The sequence below is a fragment of the Mus caroli genome, chromosome 15, assembly GCF_900094665.2.
Source record: "Mus caroli chromosome 15, CAROLI_EIJ_v1.1, whole genome shotgun sequence".
Classification (NCBI taxonomy): domain Eukaryota; kingdom Metazoa; phylum Chordata; class Mammalia; order Rodentia; family Muridae; genus Mus; species Mus caroli.
Window position 1 is genome coordinate 84,117,768 of NC_034584.1, and position 19,692 is coordinate 84,137,459.

General features: G+C 41.2%; 1 protein-coding gene across 1 annotated transcript; it reads left to right on the forward strand.

Annotated features, from left to right (window-relative positions):
• The first annotated feature begins 7,407 nt into the window (after nt 1-7,407).
• LOC110310698 (ALG10 alpha-1,2-glucosyltransferase) lies at nt 7,408-16,535 on the forward strand. The gene is made up of 3 exons (XM_021183820.1): nt 7,408-7,693; nt 8,735-8,932; nt 10,404-16,535. Exons 1-3 carry the CDS (start codon nt 7,523-7,525, stop codon nt 11,457-11,459), a joined length of 1,425 nt encoding a protein of 474 aa, XP_021039479.1. The 5' UTR covers nt 7,408-7,522; the 3' UTR covers nt 11,460-16,535.
• Nucleotides 16,536-19,692: the final 3,157 nt, after the last annotated feature.

The following is a 19,692-nucleotide window of genomic DNA, read 5'->3' on the forward strand; positions in this document are numbered from 1 at the left end:
GCCTCTGCCTCCCTAGTGCTGGGATTAAAGGTGTGTGCCACCATGCCCGGCTTTTTCCTCCTCCTCCTCCTCCTCCTCCTCCTCCTCCTCCTCCTTCTTCTTTTTGTGGTGGTGGTAGGAGAAAACCAGCAAAGAACCAGAAAAGATACATCCCTCCACAAAGCTACACAGGAAGCAAGAACCTCCATGAAAATTCACACGCGCAGGGTTCAGATAGAATCTATGACAGTCATAACTTGTGTGTGGAGTGTTGTAGCCTTGTGCATGTGTCCTTTGCATGCAAGTGTGCATGTATGAGCGTGTGCCTGCTTGTGGAGGCCAGACGTTGATGTCTTTCTATACTGGTCTGCGCCTCAAGTTTTTGATGATCTAGAGCAATAGTTCTCAATGTTCCTAGTGCTGGAACCCTTTAATATGCCAACTCAATCTCAGTGAGCATTCGCACGTGGAAAACACTGCTCTTCGAGAAGGGAAGTCCTCCCGCAGCGACTTCCTCATCTGATGGTGAGCCCCAACCATGAGATTATTTTTGTTGCTTCTTCACGACTTTAAATTCGCTACTATGGTGAATCATAATGTAAATATCTGATATGAAGTATATATTATATGTGGCCCCCATGAAAGGGTCATTCAACCCTGCATGTGGTCATGACCCACAGGCTGAAAACCACTAATCTAGACTTTACTAATTTCTCTGAACTGGATAGATGGCTAGTGAAGCTTCAAGATCCTCCTGCTAGCGTTACAAGCATGCACCACCATGCTTGCTTTTTTGATCTTTTGGGTTTTGTTGTGTTGTTAGTGGTGGTTTTTGTTTTTGTTTGTAGCTGTTGGTATCTGAACTCAAGTCTTCATGCTTGTACCTATTTTACCTATCAAAGCATTTTACCTATCAAACCATCTTCCCAGCCCTTTAACTGCTTATTAAACATTGGTTCTAATTCTGACCTTCTGTTTCATGAGTTGCAAGGGCACTGGCATGAAGACTTGGTTTTGTGACAGGTTCTCGAGGGTTGCTAGTATTTCTGGTATGGGGACCCCATTTAAAGATATATAACTTTCTAGATAACTGGCCACCAGTGTTTGAGATGCTTAGGGCTAGAACTGGAATCGCTCCAGAAAACCAGGACCATCTCTCCCCTCACCATATCTCCGAGATCTTCAGTAAAATTCTTGCTAAGACATTTCGTAACAAGGGATGTAAGCTGACCATGGTAACATTGTGTTGGTACCTCGGATGAACTTTGTCTGAGTGAGTAAAGTGCCAGTACCCAGAAAGGGGGGACCTGAGAAAAACAATTCTGGGAAGAAATGCAACTCAAGGATGCAGGTTCTTTGCCATGGTCGGCCTGACCTCACTGTTTTTGCTAATTGCACATTTTGGCTTTTGTGACTATCTGCTTTGTCTGCAGCTGTGGGAAGGGAACCTTGTGCACCATCCAGCTAATATGTGTTTTTCCTGCTTAAATATGTATGGGTTCTGGGAAAGGTTCAGGCCTGCACTTGGCTCCCACATACCCAGGTATAGTTAGCAGCTGGCTGGAATAAAGGCTTCCAACCAGCTCAAAGACTGTGTCTGAGAGATCTTCTCTGTGGGAAGCCCCGCATCATTTTGAAGTGAAATGGCATGTTTTCTTCATGCAAAACTTTGTTTGCTTATTTCCCAGTGATAACACATCAACCAAAGATTGATGCCAAGTCTTAAAATTGCACTTTGGAGCCTACTGTGTAGGACATTGATGCAGGTTACAGTTCTCATTGTCCCTAGAACCAACTGTGACCTCACTAAGTAAATCAGCAGCACCACTGTCAATTAGTCAAAGTTTGGTTCATCGATAAGGGGGAGAGTGTGGCTAGAGGCAGGATGACTTTGGACAATGCTTCAGTGTAAGAGGACACTTACACACACTCTTCACTTACAAGTACAGGACTTGGGAGAACCCTTATTCAGAAATAGTTTCCCTCCGTTTACTAAACTAATACTATCTTAATTATTAAGAATGTATAAATTCATATGGCAATAATAAATGCAAAAAACCCCTCATCTGTTTTTCAACCAAAGGTTTACTTCTTGCTAACAATTTCTAGCTTCAGTTTTTTTCATAGCATCAAATATCGGAATCTAAGTTACAAGCCTCAAATAGTTTGACATTTAATAATGAAGGAATTCATCAACTTACGGATGACTCCTCTTCAAAACTAAATATCTATCAAAAATTAATGTTGATGATGATCCTGTTTCTAAAATTAGGTCTAAGGAGATACAGTGCACTTCATTCAAACTCCAGAAGAAACTATTCTAATGTCTTGATTTAGGGGCAGAGCTTAGGAAAATGTTTAGAATTTATCAAAAAAAATGTTATTACCATCTAGGGGTCTTGAATGGGTTCATTTTCTCTGCCAGTTAAAAAAAAATTAAAAGGTAGGGAAATTTTAGACAGCAACAAAGCATCAAGTAGAATCAGCACATAAAGAAAAGATTATTAGGGTGAGGAAACACACATGTGCACACTCCACAAAGAGAAAGATGATCTGCAGTGCAGAGGGACGGTGCAAGAAATGAGAACTGAATCATCATAGGAAAATGAATAGTCTGTTTGATTCCAAAATGGTGAGAGCAGACTTTATTGGTCTGAGAGAGTGACACAGGTAAACCCTGAAGCTCAGTATAGGAGAGAGTAGTGGAGAAGGCACCTTGCATGGTCTGAGCTTTTGTAGTGGCGTGGGAATGTGTGTGGCTTGATTCACCAAGCTTGCAAACTTCTTATGGAGATAAACTTCAGGGTAGTAGTTAAGTCAGATTGCTTGGTTTTGTGGTCTCAGGATTTAGGTATGTGGTAGTGGTTGGTACTTTCTGGTATTCCATGGGTAGCAGGTTTCTTTTAAGTCTTGGGCCTGTCTTGTGGCCCTAGTTTGTGGGTGAGAAGTTTCCTTTATATGGGAAGCCAAAGCCAGGGCTCTCCTTGAAAGCTGGGACTTTTAGCCGTCTTGGGGGGAATGTAGTGGGAATTCTGGAATTTTGGCTTCTTTTGAACACACACACACACTGAAATATTGTAAGAATATGTTGTCATTTTAATTCTAGGTGTGGTGATATGGGACTGCGTCACCGAAGCTCTGATTTGCTGCTGCAGTAAATCTCCAACCCAAATATGCCCCGGCAATGAAAACACGACTCAGTTAATATGGTTACATGCTGTGCACGTAGATTGGGCAGATCTACCACTACACTACCATCTTCTCCATCTATGAGACCCCTTAGAACTTGTGGATGAAAAACCAAGACATCGGGAGTTCAGGCAGGTCAGTTCAGCATGTCTGATGGTGAAATTCATCAAGGCTGTATATTCTGTAATATATAAATCTCAAAACAAAATTTTAGTATCATCAAGATAACCTTTTTGTTTGGTTCTCTGGAATCTAGTTCTTCAGGGGGGTCTCCCCCTACCAAATCTGATCCATAGAACTTTGGAAGATGTAAATACCTTAGTCACCTTTTCCAAAAACACAAAGACAAAACCCTTTCCCCAAAATCAGCAAATCCTTCAGCCGTAACCAGGAAAACCTGTAGCTTGCCCTCTGTCCCAGAGGAACAATAAAGCAATCATAATACTCAAAATCACACACATTTTAGCCTATTTAGGCCTTTCTAATTTGTCATGTCAGGATATTAACCCAAAATTCCCATGGAGTCCACATTAGAGAATATGGGTCTCCTGCAGACTGTATCATACCATCTTTAAAACAACTGAGTCACACTTCTAGTTTCCTATCCTTCCCTTTCTTTTCCTTCCTCCTCTCCTTCCTCCTTTCCTTTCTCCTTTCCTCTCCTTTCTCCTTTTCCTTTCCTTTCCTTTCCTTCCTTTCCTTTTTCTTTTCCTTTCTATACCTATAAGAGGCAGCTTGTCAAACCAAGATTCAAACCCAAAATTCTCAAGGAATCCACATTAGACAGAATATGAGTATCCTGTAAGACTTATTAGAGCAATATGTCTTTATACCATCTTTAAATATCAAGAGGTTATATTTCTCCCTTTATATCAACGAATTACCTGGTCCGGAGCCCTTTGTACCTTTGTCTCCCAATTCTTTATTCACAGGGAGAAGCTGAGTGTAAAAAGACTCAAATTGTCTGTGTCCCTGTTTGGAGGTGGGGGAGGAAGGGTGGGGAGTAAACAAGTGAGATAAAAACAGTGAGTTTTTATCTCAGGTTAGTTGAGTTCAAATCAATACACTGGGCACCATTTTGTTGCAGTAAATCTCCAACCTAAATATGCCCTGGCAATAAAAACATGACTAGGTTAATATAATTACATGCTGTGTGCCTAGATTGGGCAGGTCTACCACTGCACTACCATCTTCTATGAGACCCCTTAGAACTTGCGGTTTCTCCAAGCCATGTGCTTCTGCTCTGCTTTTCTTCTTCCTTCTCCTCCTCTTCATCCTCTCCCTCTTCCATTTTCTCCTTCTTCTCTTTCCCTACCTTCCACTCCACCTTCCCTTCTATCTGCCCAATCATCAGCTCTCCTTTATTTTACAAATTAAGGTGGGAAGCAGGTTTACAGGATATCACCTGAGTGAACTCATTCCTTGTTCATAAGTCCTCACAGGAGTTAGGAATTAGCATCAAATATAATTAGCCCCAGGGCTACCCACAACAATTTGCCTCTTGCTCTAGCAGAGGCATGGTTTTGCCAGCTGCAGATAGTTTCTGCCATTGTTTGACATTTGGAATTCTGGGTACTTTTCAGATGGTATCTAAATGCTAGGGTTGAGAGAGGTGGGGTGGGTGGTTATTGGTCATTCAGAGGAGTCAGTTGAAATTTGTTAGTAGTCATGCTCAAAGGGGAAAAAAACAAAGCAAAAAAGATAGATTTGGGGATCTCTCTCTCTCTCGATCTTTCTCTCTCTCTCTTCTCTAGCAATAGAGGTAAAACTGGGGAGATTAAAGGCAGCAAAAGGAAGAACCCACAACGTAGCAGTGACCAGCTACAGGGGAAGTCTTCCTCCCCTAATTTCAGATTGGCCAATTGGAATAAAGGGAGGCTGATGGACTCCTAAATTTGGGGTAAACATGTCCTGATCTGATCTTGCATTTCTCCAGGATCTTAATTTGTCACACAGGTTCACAGGGATGGGGCAGAAAAAGCTGCCAGGCTTTTGTCTTCGGTCAGGAGGCTGAGGAAGAAGGCAGCTATGTTGGAAGTTCCACAGTCATGGTCCTCTCCTATGTCTGCCTATCTGAGACTCTGTCTAACTTCTAGTCCCTCCGAGTTTCATAATCCAAAATCATGGAGACAGAAACTGCCTCAGGTTGTAGTTAATAAGAGTAAACCTTTACTCATAGAGTTTCTTGAACCTGGAAATGATTTTTCTGTGTTTTGAGAGAGAGCTTATACTTTAGTTTTGTGTGTTTACAATCCTGTCCAGCACATTTTGATATTATCTGTCTATAAAGTGAACTTTTTGAACCAATGGACTTAGTGTGGGTTTTTCCTAGGAGCACTGCGTAGGGAGCAAATTTATCAGTGGATTCCCACTCAAAAAAAAAAAAAAAGTCTTTTAACCATTAACCAAGCGTACGCCTTTAGTCCCAGCACTCGGGAGGCAAAGGCAGGTGGATTTCTGAGTTCGAGGCCAGCCTGGTCTACAAAGCGAGTTCCAGGACAGCTAGGGCTACACAGAGAAACTGTCCAAAAAAAACAAAACAAACAAACAAACAAAAAACAAAACAAAAAAACAAAACAAAAAAACCCCAAAACTCTAATAATAGTTTTACATTTTTCTACTTGGCTGATGGGAACAGAATTGAGATATAAATTTAAACTGCAAATGATGAAGCGCTTTCAGTTCAGTAGAAATTATAAACCATAAGACTATAGTTACAACTCCCAGTAAACAGCCATTTTCTACATAATTTTAGGTATATTACTATCTTCATCTTGTTCCATAAAAAAAAAAAGCTTAAATTAATAGAAAAGGTACCCGGCAGTTCTGAAACTTGACATTTTTTAATTTTGAAACGTTCCAGTTAACTAAGGAGAGTAGGGAACACATATAAAAGGAGTTGGATGTCCAACCAAGTTCTTAGTGGTAATTATTCTAACGAGAATGTCTAGCATAAGAAGGCAGCCTTGTGCTCTTCCCTTTATCCATTATATCTAGCAAGGGCCAGAAGCTTCTATGGTATGCGCTGGCCATGATTGAGCAAGCCCACTGAGCCTGAGGTCAATTGTAGACTAAATTATCTGGGAATGGTCTCAAATTGGTAAGTGTAACGTGTTCTCTGTAATCAAAGAGGATGTAAAGGGTAGAGGGAATTAAGAAACGTCATCATGAATCCTAACGTAATTTAATTTTGGTTATTTCTAATAGTCGAGGGAAACTAGTAGAATACCCAGTTTCTTTCGATTCCAAGGTAGACAATTTAAAAGCAATTTCAGCTGCTATGTGATATGCTGCTGGCAAAATCAACCCGAATTTTCCAGAAGCTTTTCCTACAAAGCATCACCAACCATGCTGAAAACATACTTTGTCTTCAGCTTTCTTCAAATATCTTCCACCGTCAGTCTCAATTCCAATCTCACAATAAAGGGGTTATCTGAAGTCTCCGTAGCCCTCAACTTCATACATGTGAGCACTTTTTGAGACTACACACATAAATACTCCATCGCAACCACATAAGGGAAACGCACTCCAACAGAGACAGATATTAATGAATATTTATTATTTATTTTTAAGGACGACATTTACAGTGTCCCAGGTTGATCTAGAACTGGGAACAATCCTCCTGCCTCAGCCTCTCAAATGAGGCCAGTACAAGTGTGAGCCACCACCCACGGCAATAGCAACCAAAATTATATTCACGGAGGAGTGTTCCTCATCTACAAATGCCCCAACTCCTCACCAGGCACCAGGAAAATGTTGCCCTGTAAACTAATAGGCTCTTCAAAAGGGAAAGTCGCCCTAAAGCGAAGGGCTCGTTGCATGTTTCCATCTAAAACGCATCAACCTTCATTATCAGCCAGAGACGATGAGAGGAAAAGCATTGTAATGACGGTTTTAGCATCTCATCTCACTGGCAATGGAGACCAGGGATAACCGCAAACGAATGCAGTTTGGGAGCTTGGAGGTTAGAAAGCTGGGACCACTCATCACCTTCTGGAGAGCAACAGACAGCACAAGACACCCTTCCTTTCCAGAGCATAGCGGCGGCGGCAGCATCAACGACAGCAGCTCCCGCGCCCGAGCCCAGACCCGCCCCTCCCTCAGCCTCTGGCCACTCTGAGAGCTGAGAGCAGTGATTGACAGGAAAACCGTCCGGTCGTTGCATAAATACTCTACTCCGGAACCGGTGACCCCCACGCTTCCGTCCAACGCTCTCCCAGCATCCATTGCGTTGCGTCCAGTCCCGCTGTCCCTTGTCCCGCAGCGCTGGGCTTCAGAGCCCGCGTTCCGGGCTCGGCGCTCCGGGCTGCCCAGGGCTGGGCCCGGGACGCGGCTGCCCGCCCTCCCGCCCGCCATGGCGCAGCTGGAGGGCTATTACTTCTCGGCCGCCTTGAGCTGCACCTTCCTGGTGTCCTGCCTCCTCTTCTCTGCCTTCAGCCGCGCTCTGCGGGAGCCCTACATGGACGAGATCTTCCACCTGCCGCAGGCGCAGCGGTACTGCGAGGGCCGCTTCTCCCTGTCGCAGGTTGGTCTCTGCTGGCCCTGCCCCGGGACGGATCCTCCCAGCCTGCGCCCTTTCCTCTCCCCGTCTGCCCTCCCAGACTTAAACCGTGAAGGGAGCTGCCTAGTGACTGTACCTAGCCCCGAGATTTATGGCATATTTGTTAGGTGAATGCATAAAGATGATAGCTCCTCTTGGTAGTTGGCCAATTTGTCTTACTAAGCCCTAGCACTAGAGACATGCAGGTGCTCCCTTGAACATGCATTAAAAACTACCTAAAGCTTAACCTATGAGGTTTTCCACTCGGTATTTTGAACGCGGAGTGGAGGATCTTAGGGCCCCCAAAAGTTGATAGTTTTATTCTAACTTCATTCTTGGTCTTAGAAACTTACTGTTGTCTGGATTAAATTGGCAACTAGTGAGATTGCATCATTTTTAAAAATACATATTTGACTACAGAAATATGCACAGTGCAAAGAATCTTAAGATCCACCAGAGTTCTCATTATTGTTTGGCTGGTGGCTTGTAAAATAGGGAGCTGGACAATTCAGTCGCAGAATATACATTTTCTAAAGAGCAAGACTTAGAAAGTAGAAGTGATTATAACTTACTGTCCGTTGGTTGTTGTCACCTTAATAATAGCAGACAGATCTGAGACAGGGAGCAAAACGTTCTTAAAATGGGGCTGGGGTGGTAGCTCAGTGGTTGAGAGCTCTTGCTGTCCTGGGAGAAGGCTACCAGACTTCTCTCTACCCACAGTGAGCTGCTCACAACCATCTGTGACTGCAGGTCCAGAGGATCCAGTGCCACCTTCTGGCTTCCTCGGGTACCTTCATGCAGATGTTGCAAATACGTATACTCAGGTGCATGGGCACACACACTAAATCTTAAAAATAAAACTTAAGAGATGTCTAGTCTGCCAGGATTTATTAATTATGTCATAGACGATCCTCTCCAAGTTCTTCATTATTAGGACAAATGAAACTTGATTATTATTTTTTTTTGGCATTTTATATCAATGGGATAACTATTGCTGTGCTTGACTGGTGGTCTTTTCTTTCTAAGTGGGATCCTATGATCACTACATTACCTGGCCTGTATCTGGTGTCGGTTGGTGTAGTCAAACCTGCCAGCTGGCTCCTTGGATGGTCTGAGCACGTGATCTGCTCCATTGGGGTGCTCAGATTTGTCAATCTTCTCTTCAGCGTTGGCAACTTCTACTTGCTGTATTTGCTCTTCAGGAAGGTGCAACCCAGAAACAAGGTATGTGCAGGATACAGTTATAACAAGTTTCCGTGCACTAAAGTCCACAGTTAGGAATTGGCTTTATAAGATATGGAAAAAAAAATGTCTACCAGTTAGAGTATTGGTGTCTGTTTTTCAAAGCTAAGTGGAAATTCTCTACTTATGTTTAGAAGGTACTTGCATTTAAATTCTGGAATAACGGTATTTGAAAATCTAAAGTTAGATGTCTGTTAGTGAACAAAACCAGTTTAATAGTTCCATGTTTTCTTCAGGAACTTAGGTCTTTTATGGAAATGAGTTTTAGTTGAGGAGTTTTGGTGTGATTTCATAATTCAAGTCTTGGAGGTAGATTGCCTGGGTTTAAATTTAATCCTGGCCACAGCTTCTATTAACTTGAGCAGATTACCTCCTTTGTGATTTTAATAATAATAAATTTGTCTCATTGAATTTGTATTAAGAGTAAAAGAGCTTAATAAATGGAAGGTGCTTAGGCTAGTACCTACTGCAAGACTTCAGTAAATGTCAGCTATGGCAGCAATGTTTATAAGGTCTTTTCAGCAGTATGAATTATGAAGAGGAGGTAGGCATAAAGTACTGTGAGGATTCAGCCGATACATGACAGGAGCAGAGAAATACTGTCTCAGCCTGATGGAGTGACGGGAGATAGGAAGGCACAAGGGTTTCCGGAGCAACAAGAAGCAATGTATATGCTAAGTTTACAAGCTGTGGTGGAGCACTACTTTTGTGTGGTTGATTGATTGATTGAGACAGGGTCTCACTATATAACGCTGGTTGACCTCAAACTTTGTGTGCAGTTTTGGTTGGCCTGGAACTCACAGAGATCCAGCTGTCTCTGCTTTCCAAGTGCTGAGATTAAAGGCATGGATCACCACACCTGGCCTGAGGAGGACTTTAATCAAAGAGATTCCAAACACTTAACTAAAATTGTCAGAAGAGGAAAAGAAGACATTTGAGTTCAGAGTAGGCCTACATGCTTTCTAAAGGGAAAAATCCTTGTAATTTTGTCATACAAAAAGTAGGATCCTGGGGCAGGGTATTTAGTACGATTTGCACATTTCTGTTGTCTCCAGTGTAGAGATTTGAAGGGCTATCTTCAAAGGGTGGTGAGGATGGCTAAGATGTAAGTTCAGGGTGACGCAGCTGGCCATGTCTTTTCTGTGCTCTAGTCTCTGTATTCCTCATGTGCCTTAATCCAGTGTCTTAGATCCAGTGACCACTAAATGATTTCTTCTGTGATTCTTAAGATTTTAAGCTATTAAGAGCTGCACCTCATTAGTATTATCAGTTTCCAAGCTGATTAACATAATAAACAATTACCAGAAGTGTTCTTAAACATGGTTTTACAAAGCCAGAAATACAATTCATTTAAACTTCAGTGAATATTTAAATAAATCTCTTTTATTAATTCAGCAAGAAAATGTCATATTTATTTTGTCCTAAAAATAGTACTTTTTCTTTTTCCTTCAAGGCTTCTTCAAGTATCCAGAGGATCTTGTCAACATTAACCCTAGCAGTGTTTCCAACCCTCTATTTTTTTAACTTCCTTTACTATACAGAAGCTGGGTCTGTATTCTTCACTCTGTTTGCTTATTTGATGTGTCTTTACGGCAACCATAGGACCTCGGCCTTGCTTGGATTTTGTGGTTTCATGTTTCGTCAGACCAACATCGTCTGGGCGGCCTTCTGTGCAGGACACCTTATTGCACAGAAGTGCAGTGAAGCCTGGAAGACTGAACTGCAGAAGAAGAAGGAGGAGAGACTTCCCCCCATGAAGGGACCTCTCTCGGAGCTCAGAAGAGTGCTGCAGTTTCTGCTGGTGTACGCCATGTCCCTAAAGAACCTGAGGATGCTCTTCCTGTTGACCTGGCCCTACATGATTCTGCTGTTGGCGTTCTTTGCTTTTGTGGTAGTTAATGGTGGGATTGTTGTTGGCGACCGGAGTAGTCACGAGGCCTGTCTCCATTTCCCTCAGTTGTTCTATTTCTTCTCCTTTACTGCCTTTTTCTCCTTCCCTCACCTACTTTCTCTGACCAAAGTCAAGACTTTCCTTAGCTTAGTTTGGAAGCGTAGAGTTCAGTTCTCTGTGATCACGTTAGTCTCGATACTTTTGGTTTGGAAATTCACTTATGTCCATAAGTATTTACTGGCAGACAATAGGCATTACACATTTTATGTGTGGAAAAGAGTATTTCAGAGACATGAAGTTGTCAAATATTTATTAGTTCCAGCCTACATTTTTGCTGGTTGGGCTATAGCTGACTCTTTAAAGGCTAAGTCAATCTTCTGGAATTTAATGTTTTTTGTATGCTTGGTTGCTTCTACAGTTCCTCAGAAACTACTAGAATTCCGTTACTTCATTCTACCATACATTATCTATAGGCTTAACATACCTCTGCCACCCATATCTAGACTCGTTTGTGAACTGGGTTGCTATACAGTTGTTAATTTTGTAACTTTTTATATCTTTCTGAACAAGACTTTTCAGTGGCCAAATAGTCAGGACATCCAAAGGTTTATGTGGTAGTGGTAGGACTATTTTGAACTTTAAAAGACTGTTTCTACAACAAGTAACTGGGTAAATAGAAGTGGGATTTCTTTTGAGTAAATCCAGGGAAGTGAGTAGAATTAAGTTTTGAGACTAGCCTAAAAGCTCTGAGTAATAGGAATAAAGTTGCTTGCAGTTGTCGTGAGAGTCTTTTCAGCGTTCGGGAACTTTTCTCTGTGTGTAGGTTTAGGGGGCTGGGTAAGCTGTGCAGTGCTTGAACTTAGCAACTCTCTTTTGTAAAGAACAGCAAGTAAGTTGAAAACCACTTACAAATAAATGACCCAGCAGTATTTCTGAGTGAAATTGCCAGATATTGTCGTCACATAGCTCCGATCTTAGAATAGATGCACAGATGTCACAAATCGTGCATTGGAGGCTTTGGGACGTCTAAGAAACAGGTGTTTTAATTTAGGGCATAGGAGTGATGATAGCATTTGAACTAATTCCTTATTTGCAGTTTATGCAGGCCAAAGATAAACTGTGTTGATCATAGTACTTTTTATGGATTATCTTCTGAAATACTGCCCTGTTAGTGATCCAGCCACAAACCTTATGGCTTCAGGGTTTCTTCTCACATTTGTATAAGGGCACCTAAACTCAGGTGTTGGCAGCGCTCACAGGAGCTGAGAGTCCATTGTCCCTGTTTGCCCCACTCCAGCACTGCTTAGAGGGGCCTTGCTTTTGGACAGGTCCCTCCAGTCTGTCTGTGTCTCATAGGACTGTCTCCACTGGCTTCTTGTGCAGTTAATGCCATTGGGTTTAGAGATCCTCTGATTCAGGGTAGCGTTATCTGGACACTCTTGATAATATCTAGAAAATGTTTAAAGCAAGGCCCCATTCATAGGTCCCACATCATTTTGGTGTGTGGGGGGCAGGGGCAGGGGGAGGGGTGTATGTGATAAGATGTCCTTGATGAGAGCTTTTAAGTAAAAGTTTGTTTTTAATTGAGAAACAACAACAACAACAAAGCCAAATGGCCAAGGCCATGTAATTTACGTTTGTCCCTCTTATTCAAACAAACCAGAAGAACTCAAAAGGTGAGAGAAGTCATTGGTTTAGTTTCATTTTATAATTTAGTGAGCACTACTAGGTGTGACTGGGATTTGCTTTGTTTAGCTTTCGGTTCTGTGCTACTGTTGATATAAACTATATTTCTGCTTTAAATTTTAAAAAGAATTATCAAGTACTTTTTTATTAGGCTTAATTGACTTTGTTGGCTAGTTAGTGCTCATAAGGGGCTCAGTGGTTAAAAGCTTGGGCCACCCCTTGCAGGGACCCCCCCGGGTGGTTCATGGCTCCTAGGGCAGCACAACCACATACACATCCACCTCTAGGGCACCGAGTGCAGCCTCTGGCTCTGCAGTCTCCCGTGCTCACCTGCATAAAACCCACCACCCATACGCATTTAAGTTAGAAATGCTAACAGGTCATTGTAGACCATATCACCCGCTGAAGGGGTTGTGGGGCTCTGCATTCTCCACCACGCTTCCAGTAGGATCTTTAAAGCCTTCATGAGAACGCCCGTCTTTTGCCTGAGCTGCTCTGGGCTCAGTACTCAGTTTCACCAGCTCTACTTTATGTGAAAATCCACAGGCATAAATAGCCTCCTTTCTGGTAAGAGTTTGTGTGCAGTGCGTTTGCTAACATTTGTGCTTTCTGTGGATCTGTGCTTTCCCTCTTATGGCTGCATCTCCCCATATGATGTGGAAGTAGTGTTTTATACTTTACACTTAGTACATTATCTTGTAAGGGGAATTTCTGTTTTCATAGACATCTCTGTTTGTCCTCTTACAAAATACCCACTATAAACAATGTCGCTTACTTCTAGGGAATAGTTTAGGATATGATGTTTCCAGTGTGAACTGGACTGACTTGGCATTATGCTCATCACCTTTGTCTAGAGACGACAGAAGGGATTCACAACTTTCATTTATAATTCCTAGAGACTGAATATATATTTTAGGTCCAGTTCAAACTGTACTCAGATAAAATCATGTTTATTGTCTTAGAGCAATTAGAAAGTCTTAATGTACATAATATTTTTCATAGAGGAAATTAAAATAAGATGTAGAAAAAAAATGTCCTTGATTTTTGGCTCCAGAATAAAAAGACAAATTGTTGAAGGACGGTTGTTTGTTCCTAATCTCAAATGAGAATGTTAGGTCTGAACTCTCGTTAGTACCTGGTGTGAATGCTACTGTGTTTCAACAGGGATTCATGCTGTATTCCATATCCATGGAGCCCATAAACACACTATGTGATGTATACTGAGTAAATTCGTATTGAATGGAGTTTTCAATATAGAAGGAAGCAGATATTCTAGAAAAGTACCTTATAACCAACTTAATCTTAGGAAGTAAATTGTGTTTTATAATAAGAGCCCTCCTGACCTCTTCCCCATGTTTTCTGAATATTATTTTCTGTAGTGCTGAGTGCGGACATGCACATTTAGTATGTGCTGTCTGCAGTAGGATATGATTTTAATAATACCACTTAAGATGCAAGGCCATTCAGTATTATAGTAAGTTCTGGTGACTTGCCTTCCTTTAATCATGACATTTCAAACAGTTAGAAACATCTTTCTTTGGGTGTGTTTTATGTATTTGAAGTCAATGGCAATATGTTGTTAAGAAATATATAGTAAATTAGATACTGGTGACAGAATTTTGATATATCCATGATTCCAGCACTAAATTCCATAATGTTGGGAAGTGATTTCTAAAGTAAATTTTGTGATTATAGGTAATTCAATAATTTCTTTATATTATTTAAGATGAGATACTGATTAGTGGCCATTTCTTCCTACCTTAGACACTGTTAAAACAAGAGTAGGTAGGACGTATTTTTCTTTAAAAAGTAAATATTGTATATGGAATTTGCATTCAGAAATGTGCTCGGTTGAGTTTATTTGAGCCCTGCATTTACCACTGTCCTGCTCGAGATGAGGAAGAGTGACAAGAATTGCAGGGTCCTCTTTATCAGTAGTGGTTTGCTGGTTGATGCACGCACATATCATAAAGCTGTGAGCTGCTGCTGTTGTGCTTCACACTCAAAGCTCATTAAGAGAAAATATGAGGGAGGTCTCTACTCTGTGCTGGTCAGACCTCTCATAGCTTGTTACTGTGTGAGTCATATGCTTCTGAAATCGTTAGGAGCTTTTTAGAAGAAAATGAATAAAATGATAAACACCTAGGTTTTATTACAAGACGAATTGTTAAACAAATTGTTGATGTTTAATTGGGAAAACATAGCTCCGCATAACAATAAGTTCTTACAGTTACTTGAAAGCATTGTTTGTTATCCATTGCTCTAAATGTAGATCAGAGGTCAGCAAATAGGTTTTAACTCACAAAAATACACCTTTTCTTTTTAATTATGTAGTCTTTTCAGGGGAATAAAGCTCCCCGCCCAATAAGTTTTTTATTTACTGAAAATATTTCATTGGGAAAGCTTCAGTGACTTGAGAGAGTAGATAGAACATAGTGTCTTTTCAGGGGGTCTCGCAACCTGCCGATTTAAATGTGGGTTTATTGCAGCTAATCTTTATATTCTTTGGTAAGTCAAGTTCAGAAATCTCTTGAAGTATTCTGCCTTTCATATATTTTGTTTCTGAAATAAAGTGGATGTTTAGCTGTTGTTATCCTGTTTTTGAAATTGAGTTATACAACCAAACCAAAGGTGGTATAAAATTTCAGTGTGCCGGCAATGTAGTAGTGTTTATCTTACATACATTTGTAGTTCTTTGTCAATACAAAAGCGTCTTTGGGTTCCCCCAGTAGTGATGAACAGGAAAGTAGTGTGTAATAAAATTTGTAATGAAATGTATACTAGGTGATGACAGTGTGCTACGTTTTCATGTATTCCTGTAATGTCACTTTTTCTACTAGTCTAGATTAAACTTTTTATAGTTTTGTATTATTTTGAACCACAAAGATTTATAATTCACCTTTGTTAATTATTGTTCGTTATTCAGGAAGGGGCTCATGATCCAGGCTAGCCTGGCATTTGCAATGTAGCCAAGAATGACCTTGAACTCCTGATTCCTTTTTGCCTCTCCCTCTGGACTGCTGCAGCACGCCTCCTTTATGTGGTGCTGGGGAATCACACTTAGGACCTAAAGCCTGCTAGGCAAGCACTCTGCGAGCTGGGCCGTATCCTCAGCCCTGCTTGTTATACTGTGACTGGAAATGTTTCTGAGTTACATGAAGTGAAGGGAAATATACAACCAAAAGTCATTTGTTCACGATTATGTCTCAGATGACGTGACCTAACATACCCTGCCATGGAACTCTTGTTTAACCTCATGGATTTGGGGTTTGTTTCTGATAGTGGTAATAAGTTTGAAAGCAACCTGTACCATCTACATCTGTCTCACTGTTTCTTAGTTCTCGGTGATAACTGTACCACACACGGAGAAACTGAGGAGAGAGAGAGTGCATTTGTCTAATATTAGAGACTAAGCAGGAAAAGATTATTTTTCTAATGTTACAAAGTAGCTATGTGAGCTCCGGTTTATGAATAGGCAGCCTGACAAGAATCTGAGCTCTTAGCTGCTGCTGATTGACGGGTGGGAAAGGACACTAAATCTACCTTCATTTCTGTAACATTTTAGAAAAATGGAAAATAGAACTCCACTATTCTTCTAGGTCAGTTGAGGCACATACAAACCATCTCTTCCAGAGCAGACAATCTTTCATCTCCCATGTGTCCTCTCTGCCTCAGATTGTGTGAACACAAAATCTACATCGCAGGCTGAAGTTGACAGCCCTATTTACAAGGAAGCAAAGATCTTTGATATCCAATAGAGATGTAGTTGCTTACAACTTAATTTCTCAAAAGAACTTTGGTAATAAATGGTTGTTTTAAACTGATCTGTGATTTTTAAATCTTTCTTGAAAGAATTTGATCTTTATTTTAAATATGTGAAGATATGTTTTAAATGTTTTTTAAGGTTTTGCATTTTGTTACATTAAAACCTGCAGATGTTTGACTCTGAAATTGTGATTCATGTCATTTAAACTCTTGAATGAAACTATTTATAAGAATAAAAGCTTTTAAAATAATTGTTCAATATATTTATTTTATTGGTAAATTAATTCATATTTTGTAATATACTGTGCCCCCTCAACATGCTCTTAGTCCAAACTGAGGGCTGAATGCTCTTTCTACCCTCTCTACTTCAAGCCATCGTCCTATCCAACTTTAAACTACTCATCTTGAAACAAAGGAGTATTAACATCTTAATTATCTGTAGAAGTGCCCATCACCACCCTGGGTATCCATAATTTACTAATATTTTCACAGTAACAGGTCAGTCAAGTTGCTGGATAGTCACATTGAGTTTCTGGCTTGGTTTTGTTTGTTTGTTTGTTTGTTTGTTTGTTAGTCTAGGTCCATAGAAAAGCTGAGACATTTCAACATCTCTACCTTGGAAAGACTCAAATCTTGAACTTTGGCTATTAGGAAGCGATTTCGCTCTTGGATGTGGACTTTTCCCCTCATCCTGCTAAGAGGTCAGCCAAAGACTTAACACACAGCACACTTCTGGGGGTCTCTCTCTGACTCTCTTCTTGGACACCATCTATTTACAGCTGTTTTGGCAGTCTTAAATTCTATCACAACATAAGTTGGCCATTCCAGCTTTCTCATTGGTATCCTCAGGAAATGATATATGAGTGTGGATCCACCTAGTAAAATATTGAGTCTGCTGGTTTTGTACATATGTAAATTCTGCTTGGTAGACCCTCCCTCCCACCTCTGTTGCTGTGCAAGCCCTTACATACTGTTTTGAGACCCATTGAGTTTAAACAGGATGATCGGAGTGATCATGGATGATGTGGAGCTGACAGCCCGGGGATCTGACCAGTGGGTACAGAGCTGAAGACGAGGGCTGTCCTTCCACTTGCTGTGGAAAGGAGGGTAATGGTAGAGTTGTAGGACTCAGTTCATTTAGGGAATGAACAATTTCCTTTTCCCACTTAATTATATAGCATTTAGCTACTAAACACTTAAAACAGGGTTGATCAGTCTTTATGACCCATCTGTTCCATTCTCTGAGTTCCTTTCACTGCACCTCCTGTATCTGGAACTGTGGAGATCTGTATCCTAAAATCCCTAGAATCCATTAGTAGCAAGTAGTAGAGAAAGGAGTGTAAGAATCCATGATCCCTTCCCTCAATTCTTGATAGAGTGCAGTAGGCTCGTAGTGTGGGAAGCCACATACGCCATTACAAGGTAGCGCTGGCTACCACCCATAAGTTTGGGTAAACAATGTGCACATGTGCAGTAGAGTTTTTTGCCGAGTCACTGCCTGGCCCGAGGCATACAAATGAGGTACTGAAAGCATAACCAATCAGGTGTAGACACGCCTCTCCTAGGCCTATATAAGAGGCGCCAGTTCTGGGGCTTGGGGTCTTTTTGCCTCTGCAATCAAGCTCTCCCAATAAACGTGTGCAGAAGGATCCTGTTGTGGCGTCTTTCTTGCTGGCGAGTGGGGCACTCACACCGTAGCAGGCAGCCCCAGCTGATGTGAAGCCATGGCTACATTCCAGAAGATAGCACCTCATAGTCCTTGTCTTCTGTCTCTTAGATTCTGCCTGCCCTCCTGTGATGATGTATGAGCTTTAGAGAAAGTTGTAGCAGCATCTTTACAGTCACCAACATCTACTGAAAACATGAGCTGCTCCGGTTAAGGTTGAGAGTAGCATGGTCATTAACAAGTAACTTGGCACAAGGTTAATTTAGCTACACAACAGCAGTAATCTGCCTTTGGGATGCCTAAGGCTTCTTCAACCATAGGCTTTATTATCAACACCATTATTAACAAGTTTTGCACCACCATGCACGAATACCTTCTTGTGGATTGGGCCCCATATCTAACCAGTGAGTAGAGCTGGTTACCCCCTTAACAATTGTGCTTCTATCATATCAATGAATGCATTTTACCTGGGAGGTTGGTATTTTAGTTGGGTGTGATTATTAATCCCCCCCCCCCCGCGCAACAGCCTGTATAGTACATTTCAGCATCATAAAAACTAGCCAATAGGAATGTAGTGTCTAGCTCAGTTCCAGCTTCATTTCTTTATAACTTGACAACCAGCTGTGCTGTCTTAACCAATAGGATCTTACCAACTGGTTCTGGTGGACTATCAAGAAGAGTAGCAAACATTTATTTTGGGGAATCTGAGGTGCTCCTGAGCCAACAATTCACAAGAAAATGTCTCATGCCTGGCACTGGGGTTTTGTTTAACAATCCTTTATTTTCAGGAGCAGTGTTAATGCTGACATACAGGCTATCTCCCTTCCAAATCTCTACTTTTAGCTTAAGTTTTTAATATACGGCTTCTCATACATTCTTAGTTTGGGTTAAATGTTTCTCCCTACTGTGTCACCTTTCCCATCCCTCTGCCCTGATCCCTGCTTAAGTTAAAGCCTAAAGCTCTGAAGTTATGACCCACATTCTCTTCTCTTGAAGAGAAGCCATGGTGCTTGTCTTTCTGACTCTGGACCACCGTACTCAGTGTGATCTTCTCCAGTTTTATCTATCTTACTTATTATATGGCATGGGGAATTTGTTTTCTGCGCCTCATTGAAAGTATTTTATTTGCCTTTGACCTGGATTTTCTTCTATGGCTATGATTCACTGTTGGGACTTTTCATTGTGCCCCGAAGGCCTTGGATGTTCCATTAATGAGTTTAGCCTCTTACTTTCTTTGACTAAGTGATTCAATTACTTTATTTTTTTTCTTTAAGTTCTGATATTATATATTTACTTGATTTCCTTCTGTTTGTGAGGCTTTGATCTTATTAGTCTTTCTGAATATTTTATTTCAATGTTTATTACAGCTCGAGCTTTCTTTAGTGTTTTTCCTTGTCGAAACAAGGGCCATTACTATGGGATTAATAACTTTTAGGAGAGGCACACTGACTTAGTTTTTCACGTTGTTTATCTTCGTTGGTTGTTGTTGTTGGTTATGCCTTTGGGGTTGTTGTCTACCCATGCTTTGTTGATTATGAGTTTGGATCTCTATATGCTGTTCCCCTGGCTTTGTTGGGTGGTTCTTAAAGTTTATTCTTGGAGCTACTCAGTGCTGATTCATGTCTACGGTATCCAGGTGGTCGGTCCTCTGTGGACTGAGGGAAGTGGTAGCTTCTGGCATCACTAGCAAACACTCAGAACTTAAGTTTAGATTGCCAGATAGGTAAAGGTGAA